General features: G+C 42.0%; 1 protein-coding gene across 1 annotated transcript in view; it reads left to right on the plus strand.

The window, feature by feature from the left end:
• DCUN1D5 (defective in cullin neddylation 1 domain containing 5) overlaps positions 1 to 1499 on the plus strand; it is a 44739-nt gene extending 43240 nt beyond the window's left edge. The window contains exon 9 of the mRNA XM_077484360.1: positions 900 to 1499. Within this exon, the coding sequence (XP_077340486.1) occupies positions 900 to 955 (56 nt within the window). The 3' untranslated portion in view covers positions 956 to 1499. The remainder of the gene's footprint in view (positions 1 to 899) is intronic.
• Positions 1500 to 18181: the final 16682 nt, after the last annotated feature.

An 18181-nucleotide genomic window follows, 5' to 3' on the forward strand; every position in this document is an offset into this window, starting at 1 on the left:
GCTTTGGGGGTGTTTTTTTGCTAAGTGGACAGTACAACTTCACCGTATCAAAGGGACAATGAACGGGGCCATGCACCATCAAATCTTGGGTGAGAACCTCCTTCCCTCACTCAGGGCATTGAAAATGGGTTGTGGATGGGTATTCCAGCATGACAATGACCCAAAACACAGAAAGGAGTTGCTCAAGAAAAAGCACATTAAGTTCCTGGAGTAGCCTAGCCAGTCTCCAGACCTTAATACCATGGAAAATTTGTGGAGGGAGCTGAAGGTTCGAGTTACCAAACATCCATCTCAAAACCTTAATGACTTGGAGAGTATCTGCAAAGAAGTGTGGAACAAAGTCCCTCCTGACATGTGTGCAAACCTGGTGGCCAACTACAAGAAACGTCTGACCTCTGTGATTGCCAACAAGGGTTTTGCCACCAAGTACTAAGTCATGTTTATTGAGGGGTCAAATACTTATTTCACTCATACTGGAAATCAATTTATAACTTATTTGAAATGCGTTTTTCTGGATTTTTTTGTTCTGTCTCTCACTGTTAAAATAAACCTACCATTAAAATCGATAAGACATTTTTGTCAGTGGGCAAACGTACAAAATCGTCAGGCGTTCAAATACTTTTTTCCCTCACTTGTATGTAAAGACTTTCATATATATATATATATATATAATATATATATATATATATATATATATATATATATATATATATATAATTTATTCCAGCCATCAGTTTAAAAAAACAAATGGTTACTGTGGCCAACAATACGACATTTAGTATTATTTTTTTATTTATTTTTTGCTATAGTTTTTAACCAGATTTTGTGATTGCAAAAAGTTTAACAAAAAAAGTACTACGGTATATGTATCTAATCTGTATCTGTCTAAATCCTTTCAGGGCCAGTTCTTCTTGATGAATTTGTTGAGTGGTATAAACATCGTCCCTCATTATAGCAAGATCTGTTCTGGAAACAAAATATGAACTTTCAGATGTCCCACAAGCCCTAAACATGAAGCGTTTGAAGAATACTCTCGTCTTCGCAGAATCTTTTGACGTCTTGCCAGTGCTAATGAAATCAGCAGTTGACTGTCCCTTGCCTTTATCTTGATTGACTTTCATCAAGAAATGCAAGTCTGGATAAAAAAAAAAAAAGAAAAACTGAAAACGTCGACCAAGACCTATTTTACATTTTGTTTTCCCCTTAGTTCCCCCTTTGTTTCATTGGCCAAAAGTGTACATTTAGTTGAATTAAACAATTACATGATCCATTTTTATTTATATTTATACTGTTTGCTTTTCACGTTTTGACCATGTGTTATCAAATCTAACACTTTTTTGCTCTTTCCCATTTAAAATTAGAATATGAAATCTTGTGTTTGTAATAGCAATAAGTTATAACACATGGTAACTACCGTTCTCTTTTATAGCTACATGGCATTCTAAAAGCCGATCCATATATTATTAATATTTTTTTTTAAATAAATATATACACACACTTCTCATCGTATACCAGGGCTTGGGTCCACTGACAGCTGGAAGACAGTTGTGGTCATCAACAAATTCTGACCTATTTGGAATATTCTTCAGAGTTTGAGTGTTAGGAGCTGCTGATATTGGGCAATTGTTGGTTCTTAGGATATCTGTTACCGCTTTGAACGGGTCATGTTTTTTGCATATATCAGAATTCCATGTCGCTACCTCCATGTAACTAGCAGCTGCTTGAAGGTCATGCCCAATCCTTATCTTTATCTGCGACTCAGTTTTATCAGTCTGAGCTCAGTCGTCTGATTTTTATAGTCTCTGATATTCAATCAAAAGCTTTTTACCACTTCAAGTGTAACACTGCCTTTCTCATAAACGTGATAATGTAAGGTAGGACAGTGAAATCCTAAAATTTGTAAATAGCATCCTTTACCTGTTTTGTTCAGTTGTGCCTGTGGACTCATTTAGAATATCCATTGTGCCAAAAACGAACGTGACAATTTTGCATATTTTATGAGGTAGAGACTACAACTGTTTACAGTTGGCGCTAATGTTTATCACTGGATGATAAGCTGCATTGCCACTGCTGAAAGAATGGGTATGTCAAGGGCTGGTGCTGACCATTTGGAATGATGGGTAATAATCTTTACTGTGGATTGTTTCTCTCTTACTTTTAAAGTAGAACTGTAGGCAATTTTTTTTTTTTTTATTATTTTGGATAGAGTAAGGGAGGATTAGAACGCCTGTACCTTTTTTATTTTTTGCCATCTGCATCCTGTTGGGGGGAATTCTCTTCACTTCCTGTCCCATAGCCAAAACAGGAAGTGAGGGGAAATCCTTGCAAATTAAGGAAGTCCCAAGGTCACCAGAACTAGTGTCGCCATTGTAAAATTTCCCCTCTTACCTTTCTGGGGACAACCCATCATTTTGAATATGGTGAATAGGACAAATTGTTTGAATTGCCTTAACAGAGGCACATACAGTAATAAAGACCTGGCAGGGATTCTAATCCCACTCCACTCGGTCCAAAACAGGAAAAAAAAGTTTTGCCTTTTAGTTATACTTTACGTTCTAAGATATGGCATAAAGGAGCAGCACTTTAACGAGCAACAAACATCTGCCTCATGTGGATGTAGCACATGTTATGCTGTTTGTCTCGGATCATGAAATTTCTTTGGTCGTTTTCTATATCTGAGCTATAAGCAGGTCAAGGACAGTTCTGTATATTATTCTCAAATTCATTGTTTAACGGAACATCCCGTATTACCAGGATTTGGATTTCAATCCACACTGGTGTTATCAGTCTGTGGAACACGTGTTGAGCCTACTTGTCATTAAAGATCCCCTAGTTTGCCAATCTGCTGCTCCAGTTTTGTAGATTATATTTATTGTACCTGGGGGGGAAAAAAAGAACATTTCACTGCTGAAAATGGTCCAGGTAATCCTGAAATTTTGAAGTGGGATCAAGTGGGTAAAAAAAAGGGCCATTTCTACTATACTTGCTCTTAACTTTTTTTTTTTTTTTTTTTTTCCCTTTGCAAATGTCATGTTAATTGTCCGGTTGTTTTTTTGAGTTTACATGCCATATTAAAGATCTTGATTTTGGAATCATTCATGGCTTTTATTTTTTTTTATTTTTATTTTTTTTAATCTACCACTGTTAAGACCTAAAGCTCAACTCTCAATTCCCCCTGCATGTATTTTTTTTTTTTTTTCCTTAATAAATATTATATATTCACATATACTTTCTAAGTAACTTTTTCTTCATATCTTCAGACCAGTTGCATTACAGTGAGGTGAACAAAAGTATTTGATCCTTTGCCGATTTTGTACGATTGCCAACTGAAAAGTAAATGATCGGTCTATAATTTTAATGGTAGGTTTCATTTTAACAGTGAAAGACAGAAAAACAAAAATATTTAGAAAAACGCATTTAAAAAAAGTTTATAAATTGATTTGCAGTTTAATGAGTGAATTAAGTATTTGATCCCCTATCAATTAGCATGATTTATGGCTTTCAGGTGTCTTCTATACAGGTAACAAGCTGAAATTAGGAGCACTTTAAAAAAAAAAGGAAGTGCTCCTAATCTCAGCTTGTTACCTGTGTAAAAGACACCTGTCCACAGAAGCAATCAATCGGATTCCAATCTCTCCACCATGGCCAAGACCAAAGAGCTGGCCAAGGATGTCGGGGACAAGATTGTAGACCTACACAAGGCTGGAATGGGCTACAAGACCATCGCCAAGCAGCTTGGTGAGAGGGTGACAACACTTGGTGCGATTATGTGCAAATGGAAGAAACACAAAATAACTGTCAATCTCCCTTGTCTGGGGTCCATGCACGATCTCACCTAGTGGCATTTCAGCGATCATAAGAACATTGCGGAATCAGCCCAGAACTACACGGGAGAATCTTGTCTGATCTCAAGGCAGCCGAAATCATAGTCCCCAAGAAAACAATTGGTAATACACTACGCCATGAAGGACTGAAATTCTGCAGCATTCACAAGGTCACTCTGCTCAAGAAAGCACATGTACAGGCACGTCTGAAGTTTGCTAATGAACATCTGAATGGTTCAGAAGAGAACAGGGTGAAAGTGTTGTGGTCATATGAGACCAAAATCAAGCTCTTTGGCATCAACTCAATTTGCGGTGTTTGGAGGGAGGAATTGCTGCCTATGACTCCAAGAACACCATCCCCACCGTCAAACATGGAGGTGAAAATATTATGCTTTTTGGGAGTGTTTTTCTGCTAAGTGGATAGGACAACTTCACTGCATCAAAGGGATGGTGCCATGTACTGTCAAATCTTAGGTGAGAACCTCCTTCCCTCAGCCAGGGCATTAAAAATGGGTCAGGGATGAGTATTCCAGCATGACAATGGCCCAAAACACATGGCCAAGGCAAGAAAGGAGTGGCACAAGAAGAAGATAGTCCTAGAGTGGCCTAGCCAGTCTCCAGACCTTAATCCCATAGAAAATATGTGGAGGGTGCTGTAAGTTCAAGTTACCAAACATCAGCCTTCAAACCTTAATGACCTTGAGAGACTGCAAAGAGGAGTGGGACAAAATCCCTCCTGAGATGTGTGCAAACCTGGTGGCCAACTACAAGAAATGTTTGACCTCTGTGATTGCCAACAAAGGTTTCTCCACCAAGTACTAAGTCATGTTTTCTGAAGGGATCAAATGCTTATTTCACTCATTAAAATGTAACTCAATTTATAACTTTTTGGAAATGTGTTTTTCTGGATTTTTTTTTTTTTTGTTGTTGTGTCTCTTACGTTAAGATAAACCTACCATTAAAATTATAGACTCATCATTTGTCAGTGGGCAAATGTACAAAATCATCGGGGGGGGGGGGGGGGGGGGTCATACTTTTTTTTTATTATTATTTTTTTTTTTTTTTCCCTCACTGTACCTGCTGATTTTTTTTTTTTTTTTTTTATTTTTTTTTATTTTTTTTTTTATCCTGACTGGAACCTGTTTTTCTGGTCCTCTAGACCAAATCTCGGGAATCTCTCTGTAGTTTCTAATGGGCTTAAGTAACCTGTGGTGCAGCCATCTTGGATATCTTCTTTCTGGGTGTCCTAGGCTGGCACTTCTGGAATGGGTTACTGTAACACAGCTTCCTCCCATGGAGTTTTGAGTTTGCGACCGATCAGGACCCTGTCTCCAGGTTTCAGGTAATATACCTCTCTTCTTGACTCTTCTTGTTCCACGCAAGTTCCATCCTTAATAATTTGTTGGACTTCTGACAGCCGTTGCCTCCACTCTCGAATCCAAGATGCTAGAGTATACTCTAGTTCAGGGATATGCAATTATCGGACCTCCAGCTGTTGCAGAACTACAAGTCCCATGAGGCATAGCAAGACTGACAGCCACAAGCATGACACCCAAAAGCATGATGGGACTTCTAGTTTTGCTCCACTAATTGCATATCCCTGCTCTAGTTCTTCAGTGGGGCCAACACCCCATAGGTCTGTGGGGCCACCACGAGTGTGACCAAACATAACGTCGTAAGGGGAGCGATCTGTCATTGAGTGCCCCGTAAGGTTAGATGGACTTCTAGATCACAGCCAAGTGCTGTGTCCATCTGGTTATTTTCTCAAGGGCTAGTCCTCTCAACAATTGCATCAGGGTATGATTAAACCTCGCATGCTCCATTACCCTGTGGGTGGTATGGGGTTGTATGTCTTTTTGACACCTAAGGAGCGGCACTACTCTTGGAAGAACTCCCTTTCAAAGCAGAGACCTTGATCCAAATGTATCTTCTGAGGGCAGCCATAAGAGAGACAGAAGTGTTTTCATACTGTTTGAGCTGCATTCTTTGCACTTTAGTCACAAGTTGTCATGGCTACTGCAAACTTGGTGAAGTGGTCCACCATAACACGGACATGGCAATATCAATCACTCATGTCCAGGGTTGGGAAGTCAGCTGTTAGTACTTCCAATGGGGACGATGTGCTCCAAGTCATGGGAGACCCCTGGCCTTCAGCCCCCTTTGTCACTGAGCATACCACACAGTGCTGACATACTTGCTCAATCAACTGGAAGAGTCCCACACACGGCTTGTCTTTTGAACCAGGCAAATATCTTGTGCACGCCCCAATGTCCTCCCACATGAGTTCTTTCTGCCACTGGTTGGGCTCTGGCCCATGACAGTACGACCTGCCTAATGTTCCCCCATGACTGATGAGTCATGGAGAAACATTATCCTGTGATACAATACACCATCTCTCAAGACTAGATGGGACCACTCGCACAACAGTTTCTGTGTTTATGGTAGCAGTTCTGACCTTTCTCATCTACTAGGCCACTGCCATAGCTGCACTGCCTCTTTTATTGGGGCAATCACAGGGTCATCCTTCTGCGTTTCTGCCCAGTTGTACTCTTCCAATACGTGGGTGAGGTCCACCCGTTGTCTACTATTGGGTCTTGCCCCCATCAAATGTGTAATCTCTTCTTCCGCCTCCTCATCCTATCTTGCTGTAGGGCTACTGTGATATGGCCTTTGTCACCTGGTTGCCTTTTCCTGGGTGGTAATGCAGGGAGAAGTCTAATTTCGGTAGAAGTGCCACCCATCTTTGTTCCAGAGCGCCAAGTTTGGCTGCCTGGAGATGTACTAATGGGTTGTTATTTGTCCAGACTTCAAACTTAGTCCCTGTGAGATGTTCTGCGAAACGTTCTGTGACGGCCCACACCAATTCTAACAGTTCCAACTTGAAGGAGATGTAGTTTGCAGGGTTTCTCTCGGTTGCATGAAAGCGGAGACTGGCATAAGCAATAACCCTTTCCTCACCATCTTGCACGGCCCCCAGGCCCTGGTTACTGGCATCAGTCTGTAGCCGGAAGGGAAGAGAGAAATCGGCAAAAGCCAATACAGGGGCTGACGTTAACTGCTGCTTTAAGATGTCAAATGCTTCTTGCTGTTCCGGTCCCCATTCCACCACCTTGTGGCTCCCTTTTCTGGTCTACTCCTTTAGTAATTTCTGGAGTGGAGCAGCATGAGCGTAGTGCTTGATGAACCATCAATAGTACCCTGCTAACCCTAGGAAGGCTCTAGCTGCAGTCAGTCGTTGGGGTGTTCCACTCCTGTATGACCTTGCTCTTCTCTGGGTTGGGGAGCAAATGACATGTCCTAGATATTGGATCTCACGTTTGAACAGATAGCATTTCTTTGGTTTAAGCTTCAACCCAGACTGGTGTAGCTGGGCTATCACAGCATCTACGTGGGCAAGGTGTTCTTCAAAGGTGGCAGAGAACACCACTACATCATCTAGATAAATCAGGATGTTCTCTAAGTTCCTGTCTCCCAGACAATTTTCCTCTCAAAAGGTAGCCGGTGCGTTGTTCAACCCAAAAGGCATCCTTTTGAACTGCCATAGGTGTAATGAAAGCAGTATTTGGGCGATCTGCTTTGGTGACAGGGATTTGCTAATATGCACTGGCAAGGTCAAGCGTAGAAAAAATAAGGTGGCTTTCCCTAGGGCAGCTAGGGACTCTGCAATTCACAGCAGAGGATAAGCGTCTCTAGTAGTGACCGCATTAAGACTTCTATAATCTACACAGAAACGGAACGTGCCGTCCTTTTTCCGCACTAAGATGAGCCGCCCATGGGCTCTTGCTGTTTTTAATTACGCCTTGTTGCATCATTTGTTCCAACATCTGCTTGACTTCCTGACAAACGTGAGGGGGTATGCTTCTGTAGCGCTCCCGAATAGGTAGACTCTCTCCTGTTGAAATCTCATGTTCAATTTCATTGCTAAAGCCCAGGTCAAAATCCCCCCTGTGAGAATGCCTCTGACCACCTATCCCCCAATCGCCTTACTGCTTCCGCTTGAGTGGGTGACAGTTCCTCATTGGACAGCTGTAGAAGTGGGAGTATCTGTTCTGTCCATGCTTGGTCTGTTCCTGTTGACTATTTGGCAACATTCACTTTTGCTACATGGCATCATCCACAGAATTTCTGGAGCTCTATGTGGTCCACTTTATGAGTGATCACACCTGTAATAAGGGTGTGTCCCTGGGGGTAGGCGCAATGGAGTAGTTTTGCAGCTACGTATCCTAACACTGCCTTGCAGAACTACTGTAAGGGTTTTAGCAACAAACGGTGCCATATCTGAGGGTAAGGGTTCCACTAGGACTGCAACAGCTTGCAGCTGATGGTACGATCCAACTTCAGGGGAAGTACAAGCTCTTGGCAGGGAGGAATTATGATTTCTGTCCCAAAGGGAACCCTCACAACTTCAGCCTTTTCCGTTGATGTTTACAGTTATTGAGTTCTTTAGTGTTTCCAGGGTATGAACCATTTTTTTGACCTTTGGTGGTCCCAGGTAGGTAGGGCAACGTTTCAAAAGCTCAGGCCCTGGATGATATTCATGCCCAATATAACCTACTGTTGTCCTTCTCTGGATGCTCAGTTGACCACCATACCTTTCTAGTCAAGGTCTTACCCCCACAAATTCACTTTCACTTTCACCCAGGTGATTCTGACCACTTCTATGGGAAGTTCATTAGCAGCTGTCAGTGAGATCCATGGAGTATCCTGACTAATTTTCTATTTTGGGAAGTACCACTGGAAGAAAGGTTCTGGTAGCATAGTGACTTGCGCCCCAGTGTCAAAGAGGCACTCTATCTCCTATCCATACACCACAGGGCAATTGACCACCATGTCCTCTTGTGTGCGACGAGGAGTCATTCCACTGGGATGCCCCACTTCTTGACTCCTAGCGGCAGGCTGCTCTGGGTTTAGTGTCTCTCTCTGCATTCTATCAGGACACTCCTTCAAGCAATACCCCATTTTCTGACAGCGCCAACAGGCGGAGAGTGACCTCTCTCTTCTAGATATTCTCCGGGGGGTGTTTACTTCCTCCAGGAGGGAGTGTCCTCCCTTGACTTGTTTCGTTCACGCCTCAGCATGCCTAGTTCCATCTGGAGCTGGGCCATCCCTTCTGTAAGTTTATGGATGGCCGCCTCCCATGGAGCGGTTTGTTCAGTTTGCAGCAATTTGCATGGTTTATCGCCTATGCTGGCCATGAGGACATCCATGCTGGCACGTCTTTGCTGTGAACACAGGATCGCTGCCTCTAATAATTTGTGGAATTTTACATTTGGGTCACTCCTGTCCTTTTCCCGTAACTTTTTCTCTGACTTTGTCACACAGAAGCCCATCACCAAACCGATCCTTCAGCTATCTGTCTGTGTCACTCCACCCAGGGTATCTTAGTCACCACCTCTCTTTGTGGTGTTCTCAGCTACTATATACTGCAATTCCAGATCGTCCTGTGGAATGGATTCTCCCTCTCTCTGCTTCCTACTGATAAAGCAAGCCTTAAGGTCCTCTAATGCAACTTGGAGTGTAGAATGCTTCCAAGCAGCTGATTATCTTATGCAGGGAATTCTGGTTCCCTGCTGGAAGGTGCAGAATTTACTTCCTTCCTTTCCCTTCAAGGGTGTTAATGGCCAGATCTGCCTGCTGTGCGGGGGGAACCCCATATGACCAGACCAAGCCTCAAAGTCTCCTGATCCGGTCATCTAAATACTGATCTGGTCCTGTGTACTTAGGCAGCTGTTAAGAGAGCAATCCCGCCAGCAATAGGGAAGTAATGGCAGACTGTTTAATCCCCTCACCACTAAGTTGCATGGCTGATCCTGTTTGTGATGTCAAGTGATGTGCAATGGTATCAGCCAAATGATTAGACCAGTGGTGATATGCAATCTCTACTTTACTAAACAATGGAGGTCAACATAACCTTGCATAGGGGATATCATATGAAAAGAGAAGTGCAGTATACACAGAGGCATATCTAGTGAAAATGGTGCCTATGGCAAGCATTGAAGCTGCACCCCTGTTAAAACATTTGAAACCCAATCTTTCAGATAACCTTAACAAAAAAAGCTAACAAAACTACAAAGTCAAGCTCTTTTAATCTTTCCATTAACAAATTCTGGATTGGCACTGATGGGCAGCACTGATGAGGCAACACTAACACTGATAAGCGGCACTGATGGGCACTAATAGGTGGCACTGACGGATGGCTCTGATGAGCTGCACTGACAGGCTGCACTGATAGGAGGCACTGATGAGCTGCACTGATAGGTGACACTGGCAGTAATAGGTGGTACTGGCACTGATGAGCTGCACTAATGAGCACTGGTAGTGATAGGATTAGGAGGCACTGAAACTTTCTGCACAGGTCCAATGAGCACAGTGCCATCATCTGTAAATGGAAGAAATTTGGAACCAACAGGACTCTTCCTGTATTGGGCCGCCCAGCTAAACTGAGCGATAGGCCTTAGTCAGGGAGGTGACCAAGATCTTGATGGTCACTCTGACAGAGCTCCAGCGTTTCTCTGTGGAAAGAGAATAACCTCCCAGAAGAACAACCACCTCTGCAGCACTCCACTAATCAGGCCTGTATGGAAGCCACTTCTCGGTTAACGGCACATGACAGCCCACCTGGAGTTTGCCAAAATGCACCTGAAGGACTCTCAGGAAACAAAATTCTCTGGCCTGATGAAACAAAGAATGAACTCTTTGGCCTGAATGACAAGCATCATGTCTGGAGGAAACCAGGCACCTCTCATCAGCTGACTATAGTAAAGCTACAGTGAAGCATGATGGGCAGCATCATGCTGTGGGGATTTTTTTCAGCAGCAGGAACTGGGTGACTAGTCAGCATTGAGGGAAAGATAAATGCAGCAATGTAAAGAGACATCCTTGATGAAAACCTGCTCCAGAGTGCTCTGCACCTTTAGACTGGGGCGAAGGTTCATCTTACACCAGAACAACGACCCTAAGCACACAGCCAAGATAAAGGAGTAGCTACGGGACAACTCTGTGAATGTCCTTGAGTGGCCCAACCAGAGCCCAGATTTGAACCAGATTGAATATCTCTGGAGAGATGTGAAAATGGCTGTACACCGATGTTCATCATCCAACCTGATGGAGCTTGAGAGGTCCTGTAAAGAAGAATGGGAGAAACTGCCTAAAAATAGGTGTGCCAAGCTTGTAGCATCATACTCAAAAAGACTTTGGGATCTAACTAGTGCCAAAGGTGCTTCAACAAAGTATTGAGCAAAGGCTGTGAATACTTATGTACACGTGGATTTTTTCCTTTTTTCTTTTTTAATAAGTTTGCAAAGATTTCAAACTTCTTTTACGTTGTAATAATGGGGCATTATTTGTAGAATTTTGAGGAAAATAATGAATTGAATCCATTTTGGAATAAGGCTGTAACATAATAATATGTGGAAAAAGTGAAGCGCTGTGAATACTTTCCTTATGCGCACTGTATGTAAGGTCAGGTACTGATGTTGAATGAGACAATCAGACTGGCAATCAGTGTTCAAATACACTCTAAGGCTCCATTTGCACTTGTGCCACTTGTCATGCGACTTTGTAGTTTTAGCACATTGCTTTCAGTGGAACTTGTTCAAATCTATGCAACTTTGAAAAGGTTCCTGCACTATTCTGATGCGACTTGGGTGACAGAGAGTGTAAAGTTGTATCAACATGACACTTCAAATCACTCGACTTTGGAGTCACACTAGTGGGAACGGAGCCTAAAGGTGCTCTTTAGGGCTGAGATTGGAGATCTGGCTGGGCATGGTTCACCCCCTTGGCCGGTTTGTTTGTGCAGTGTGAGTGCCCTGAACCGCACCTGGGACCCAGGTGTGGAAGAGGTGATCCTGTGCGTGGTTCACTTGTGGTCCACAGTTTACTGCAGTGTGAGTGCAAACTGTGCCAGGGCACACGACTCGCCATAAAAGTCTGTGTACAGTAGTAGGGAATATTGGTCTGGTTAGCAGGGGTGATGATGTAAGTATCCCCGGGAGTCCTGATTGACCAGCCATCGCATGCACGCCAGTGGTGGCGTGCGCACGTGCCGGTTGTGACCCCCGCGAGTCCAACCACGGGACTCGATTGCCGCCGGGATACCTGTGATCATCAAACGGGGAGATGCATATGTAAACAGCATCTCCCCGTTCTGCCTAGCAACAAGTGACACTGATCTCTGCTCCCTGTGATTGGAGTAGAGATCAGTGATCTGTAAAACACAGCCACGCCCCCCCACAGTTATAAACACGCTCCTAGGACACACTTAACCCTTACACTGCCACCTCCTGGTTAACCCCTTCACTGCCAGTGTAATTTACACAGGAATCAGTGCATTTGTATAGCACTGATTGCTATATAAATGACAATGGTCCCAAAAATCTGTCAAAAATGTCTGATGTGTCCGCCATAATGTTGCAGTCACAATAAAAATCGCTGATCGCTGCCATTACTAGTAAAAAAAAAATTATTAGTAAAAATGCCATAAAACTATCCCCTATTTTGTAAATGCTATAACTTTTGCGCCAAACAATCAATAATCGCTTATTGCGATTTTTTTTTTTTTTTTTACCAAAAATATATAAAAGAGTACGTATCGGCCTAAACTGAGGAAAAACAATGTTTTTTATATATATTTTTTTAGGGATATTTATTATAGCAAAAAGTAAAAAAAAAGTGTTTTTTTTTTAAAATTGACGCACTTTTTTTGTTTATAGCGCAAAAAATAAAAACCGCAGAGGATCAAATGGCACCAAAAGAAATCTCTATTTGTAGGGAAAAAAAGGACATCAATTTTGTTTGGGAGGCACGACCGCGCAACTGTCAGTTAAAGCGACGCAGTGCCGAATCATAAAAAGTTCTCTGGTCTTAAGCCAGCAAAATTGTCCGGTTTGAAAGTGGTTAATGTTTCAGGACAAGCTTTCGGGGGTTTACCACCTTGATCTTAGTCCAATCAGTGGTCCTGGACCGAGAAGAGGGGGTTAGGCTCAATAGCTTGTCCTGAAAAAAAGAAAATAAATAAAATTGTACAACTGTGCTCTTACACCCAGAGCTGTTTCACATCTGTGCACTGCAGTGTTTTACTTGCATTTTAGGTGCTTTACCTTTGAACTCTATATAATGTGGGTTTTCATGAAAGCATGTCGTTGTCCCGAGAATCAATTTATTGTTTCTCGGGACAACGAAAAGAGGACCCTTAAAGAAAATTGAGATTTTTTTAAAGCCACCAGCCATCCATGTAAGGACCCCCAGAGGAGATTGCAATCTTTGGTTTTTCCAGTCTGTTACCCTACAGCAGTAAGGTGAGAGGCCACTTCACACAGAGCTGTCACTGCATGGAATGAAGAGACACCTACTTATTTTTATTAGTTTGCACAGCTAAGACTGTAGCACTATATTTTACTCTAATTCCAAGATTATTTCAGAGACTTTTTCATCTGTCACATCTTTACCCCACCATCCAGTGTTATGTTAATTATTTGTTCGCATGAGCAATGATTGATCCCAATCACCCACCTTTTTTTATACATGTCATTTGCTTTGTGATGGAAACCATATGTTATTATTGTGAGAAATTTGTTTATTGAAGATTTTGCATCTGCACGTTTGGTTTACACTGCCACCTTGTGCACATCTTTAGTATTGCTTTCAGCATCGTTATTTTGCATCATCTTGTGACACATCAGTCAACAACAGTTCAACAATAGTGCAGCATCACTTATTACACACATACAATGCTGTGTGTTGCATTGCATAAAAATGGAGACATGCTGAATATTTCTACAGCACAGGTCGATGCACCTCAACCCAGCATTAAATCGTGAGCAGGGCATACAGTAGGGAAAATAATTATTTGATGTGTTATCTTCTGTGGCAGAATATAAGACAGATATATAAAGACAATAATCTATAAATACACAACAAAAAATATACAGTGGGGAAAATAATTATTTGATCCCCTGCAGATTTTGTAAGTTTGCCCTCTTACAAATAAATGAAGGGTCTTTCATTTTTATCATAGGTGTGTTTTAAATGATAGAGACAGAATATCAACCAAAAAAACATGATACAAATGTTATAAAGTGAGTTGCAGTTCAGTGAGTAAAATAAGTATTTGATCCCCAAGCAAAACATGACTTAGTACTTGGTGGAGAACCCCTTATTGGCAAGCACAGAGGTAAGATGTTTCTTGTAGTTAGTGACTAGGTTTGCACACATCTCAGGATGGGTTTTGGTCCACTTTTTTCACAGATCTTCTCTAAATCCTTAAAGAGGAAGTAAAGGCAAAGAAAATAAAAAACGCACCCTTTAAGTCAAAGGCATAATGAGTTAGTATGCATAGCATACTAGCTCATTATGAATAACTTACCTGAGAACGAAGCCCCCCAAAGCGGTCCTCCGTCTTCCTCTTCGCCGCTTCCGGGTCTCTCTGCATATATCGCCGCGATCTGCGCCCTGCCCAGTGCGCCTGCACCGCTGTCTTCGAGTAATCATCTCCTAAACCGTATAGGTTTAGGAGATATTTCTTGGACCTACAGGTAAGCCTTAATCTAGGCTTACCTGTAGGTCAAAGTGGTTTGTAAGGGTTTACAACCACTTTAAGATTTCTTGGCTGTCGTATGGCAACTCAAAGTTTCAGCTCCCTCCATAAATCTTCTATAGGATTAAGGTCTGGAGACTGGCTGGGCCACTCGATGACCCTAATGTGCTTCTTCTTGAGCCACTCCTTTGTTTTCTTGGCAGTATGTTTTGGGTCATTTTTATGCTGAAAGACCCATCCATGACCCATCTTCAGTGTTCTGGCTGAGGGGAGGCTCTCATCCAAGATCTTACAATACATTGCCCCATCCATTGACTGTAGGGATGGTGCTCATAGGGCCATAGTTAGCATTTTTCTTCCTCCAAACACGGTGAGTCCCCTTCCTCAGGAAGACACGTGTACAAACATACCAATGAACATCTAAATGATTCAGAGAAGGATTGGGAGAAAGTGCTGTGGTCAGATGAGACTAAAATTGAGCTCTTTGGCATTAACTCGACTCAAATGCTGACTACGACCCTAAGAACACCATCCCTACAGTCAAGCATGGAGGTGGAAACATGATACTTTTGGGCTGTTTCTCTGCTAAAGGTACAGACTGACTTTGCCGCATTGAGGGGCCAATGGACAGGCCATGTGTTGTAAAATCTTGGATGAGAACCTTCTTCCCTTACCCAGAACACTGAAGATGGGTCGAGGATAGGTCTTACATCATGACAATGACCCAAAGGATACCGCCAAGGCAACAAAGGAGTGGCTTAAGAAGAAGCAAATTAAGGTTATGGAGTGGCCTAGCCAGTCTCCAGAACTTAATCCTATACATAATTTATGGAGTGATCTGAAACTTAAAGTTGCCAAGAGAGAGCCAAGAAACCTTAAGGATTTAGAGAAGATCTGTAAGGAAGCGTGAACTAAAATCCCTCTTGAGACGTGAGCAAATCTGGTCACCAACTACAGAAATGTCTGACCTCTGTGCTTGCCAACAAGGGTTTCTCCACCAAGTACTAAGTCATGTTTTGTTTGGGGATCAAATACTTATTTTACTCACTGAACTGCAACTCAACATTTGTATCGTGTGTTTTTTCTTCTGGATTTTTGGTTTATATCATGTAAAATACACCTATGATAAGAATTATAGACCCTTCATTTCTTTGCAAGAGGGCAAACTTACAAAATCTGCAGGGGGATCAAATAATTATTTTCCCCACTGTATAGAAAACAATAGTTTTTTGTGTGCCCTTGGCTTGAGAATGTGTGGCCAATGCAGATCAATGCAGCTTAACAGACATGGTGTTACAAGCCCTAAAACAGTTACAATCACCCTACATAATATATTTTAATATAGTTGCAAGTATCAAAGCCAGTAGACGTGCACTGCCAAAAAAAATTTGTTTGTTTCATTCATTTTTTTGTTTGTTTTGTTTTTTTGTGTTTCGGGTTATTCGTCATGATCGCAATTCGTAAATTCGAAATAAAGAAAATCCGAAAATTCAAAAGAATAACTAACAAACTAGTAATAACTAACTATTAAATTATAGGTATTGGAATTTCCTTTCAAATTTGGCTGTTAGTGAAACGTAACAAAGTTACGACTTATCCGAAAAAACAAATGCTGCATCTAAATGAATGGAACGGTATAAATTAATAAAAAATAAAAATAATAAAAAGTTATTATTATTGTTTTTTATTATTATTAATTTGTTACGTTCCATTCATTTAGATACGGCATTCATTATTTTGGATAATTCATAACTTCAGATAAATCCGTATTCATTATGTTCACTAACAGCCAAATTTGAAAGGAAATTCCAATATCTATAATTTAATAGTAATAGTTAAGTTATTAGTTGGGTAGTATTTCAGATTTTCGAACTTATGAATTTACGGACTTTCGAATTTACGAATATTCAGAAAAATTCATTAAACGGGTTTTCCTTAATTCGGATATTTCTGAATTTTTTCGAAATTCAATAAAAAACTAATTCGGAACGAAACTACCGTAATTGCACATGTCTAAAAGCCAGTAACCTGCCCAACCAGAGGTTAATAATTGAGTGATAATGAACACTTCCATAGAATAATAAGTGATTATTGTAAGCACGTTCTGAACCGCCTTGTATTAAGACACCTTTCACACTGAGGGCGTTTTGCAGGCGCTATAGTGTTTAAAAAATATCACCTGCAAAACGCCCTAAAACAGCTGCTCCATTCACTCCAGTGTGAAAGCCTGAGGGCTTTCACACTGGAGCAGTGCGCTGGCAGGGCGCCAGAAAAAGTCCTGCCAGCAACTTCTTTGGAGCGTTGACCTCACTGCTCCTCCACCTCTGCTCTTCATTGAAATCAATGGGGCAGTGCTGCGATACCGCAGTCAAAACGCAGATCTGGTGGCATTTTGCGGGCGGATTTAACCCCTTTACGGCCTCTAGCGGGGGTTAAAACCGTGCCGCTAAAAATAGCGCCACTTTACCGCTGACGCCTTAGGCGGCGTGGTGTGAAAGGGCTCTTAAAGTGGAGCTTCACTCTTTCAGTCAACATTGACTATTTTTAATCCTCATGCTGCTGGCATTAGTAAATAGATAGGAAAGTATATCGTATTTACTTGTTTTAAACTTAAATTTAGATTTTTTCAGTTACTTTCTGGTTTTTATGCCTAGGCAAATGATGTCATACATTCCAGGAGTCATCAGGAGGGGAGGTGGGACTTTCTCAGCTAAGCACACTTGCATGTCTGAGCTAAGAGCAGGTGGATTCCAGGAAGTAAATGCTAAATTAATCATCTGCCTTTACTCAAGATGTCCACGGTCCGAAATGCTAGGTGGTGTTTTTCAAAGTTATTTCTCAACAAAATAAAGCATGGAGACATGGATGGATGCAGGAGTTTGCTTTGAATATTAAATAGCATTTTTGGTCTGTGGTGCTCAAAAGAAGTATAGTTCCACTTTAATTGTATTGTATGTGTACTGTGTATCTTGAGGTGATATTAAACCCCAATACAAAAATGCTATATATTGCAGCTTATCAAAGTAGGGGCTGCATTAATTTTCTTGTTTGGGCTTTTTTTCCCCTGATGATCTGACTAGTAACACACTTCCTGTATTAGGGTGTCTCCACTCTGGATGGAGGACAATGGAGACACCTTTGGACAGCAGCAGGGGAGAGGGTAGTGTAATGCCGCGTACACACGATCGAATTGTCCAGCAGACTTATTCCGGCAAACAATCCGCCAGACTTTCTAACGAACGGACTTAGTGACACACGGACACTCCGAAAGTCCAGCGATTTCTAACACGATGACATACAGCACGTACAACGGGACTTGAAAAAGGAAGTTCAATAGCCAGTAGCCAATAGCTTCCATCTCGTACTTGCTTCTGAGCATGCGTCATTCTTAGTCCGCCGGACTAGCACACTGACAAAACGGATTGTCCGCTGAAAGCCAAGTCGGCGGTCAAATTTTGAGTCAAAACTACTTTCTAAGTCCGCCGGACTTTACGATGAAAAAGTCCGCTGGAGCCCACACGCGATCGAATTGTCAGGCGTAATGCGGTCCGGCGGGCTAAGTCCACTGGACAATTCGGTCGTGTGTACGCGCTATTAGACTAACAGATTTAGATGAACTTGACAAAAAAAATTTAAGCAGAACACGTTTTAACCAGTTGCTGCCTGATCCTATAGCAAGATGATACCTGAGCGGGACATTCATCGATTCGGGTGGACATCATATGACCACCTCCTGGATCGTGCCTCGTGCAGGGCCGCACTGCAGCAAGATTTGTCACCAACTGTGCCCATCAGACACAGCTGATGGCTGATCAGTGTA

This window comes from Lithobates pipiens, unplaced genomic scaffold (genome assembly GCF_037356315.1).
Source record: "Lithobates pipiens isolate NorthernLeopardFrog02 unplaced genomic scaffold, aLitPip1_a1.2 Scaffold_16, whole genome shotgun sequence".
Taxonomy (NCBI): domain Eukaryota; kingdom Metazoa; phylum Chordata; class Amphibia; order Anura; family Ranidae; genus Lithobates; species Lithobates pipiens.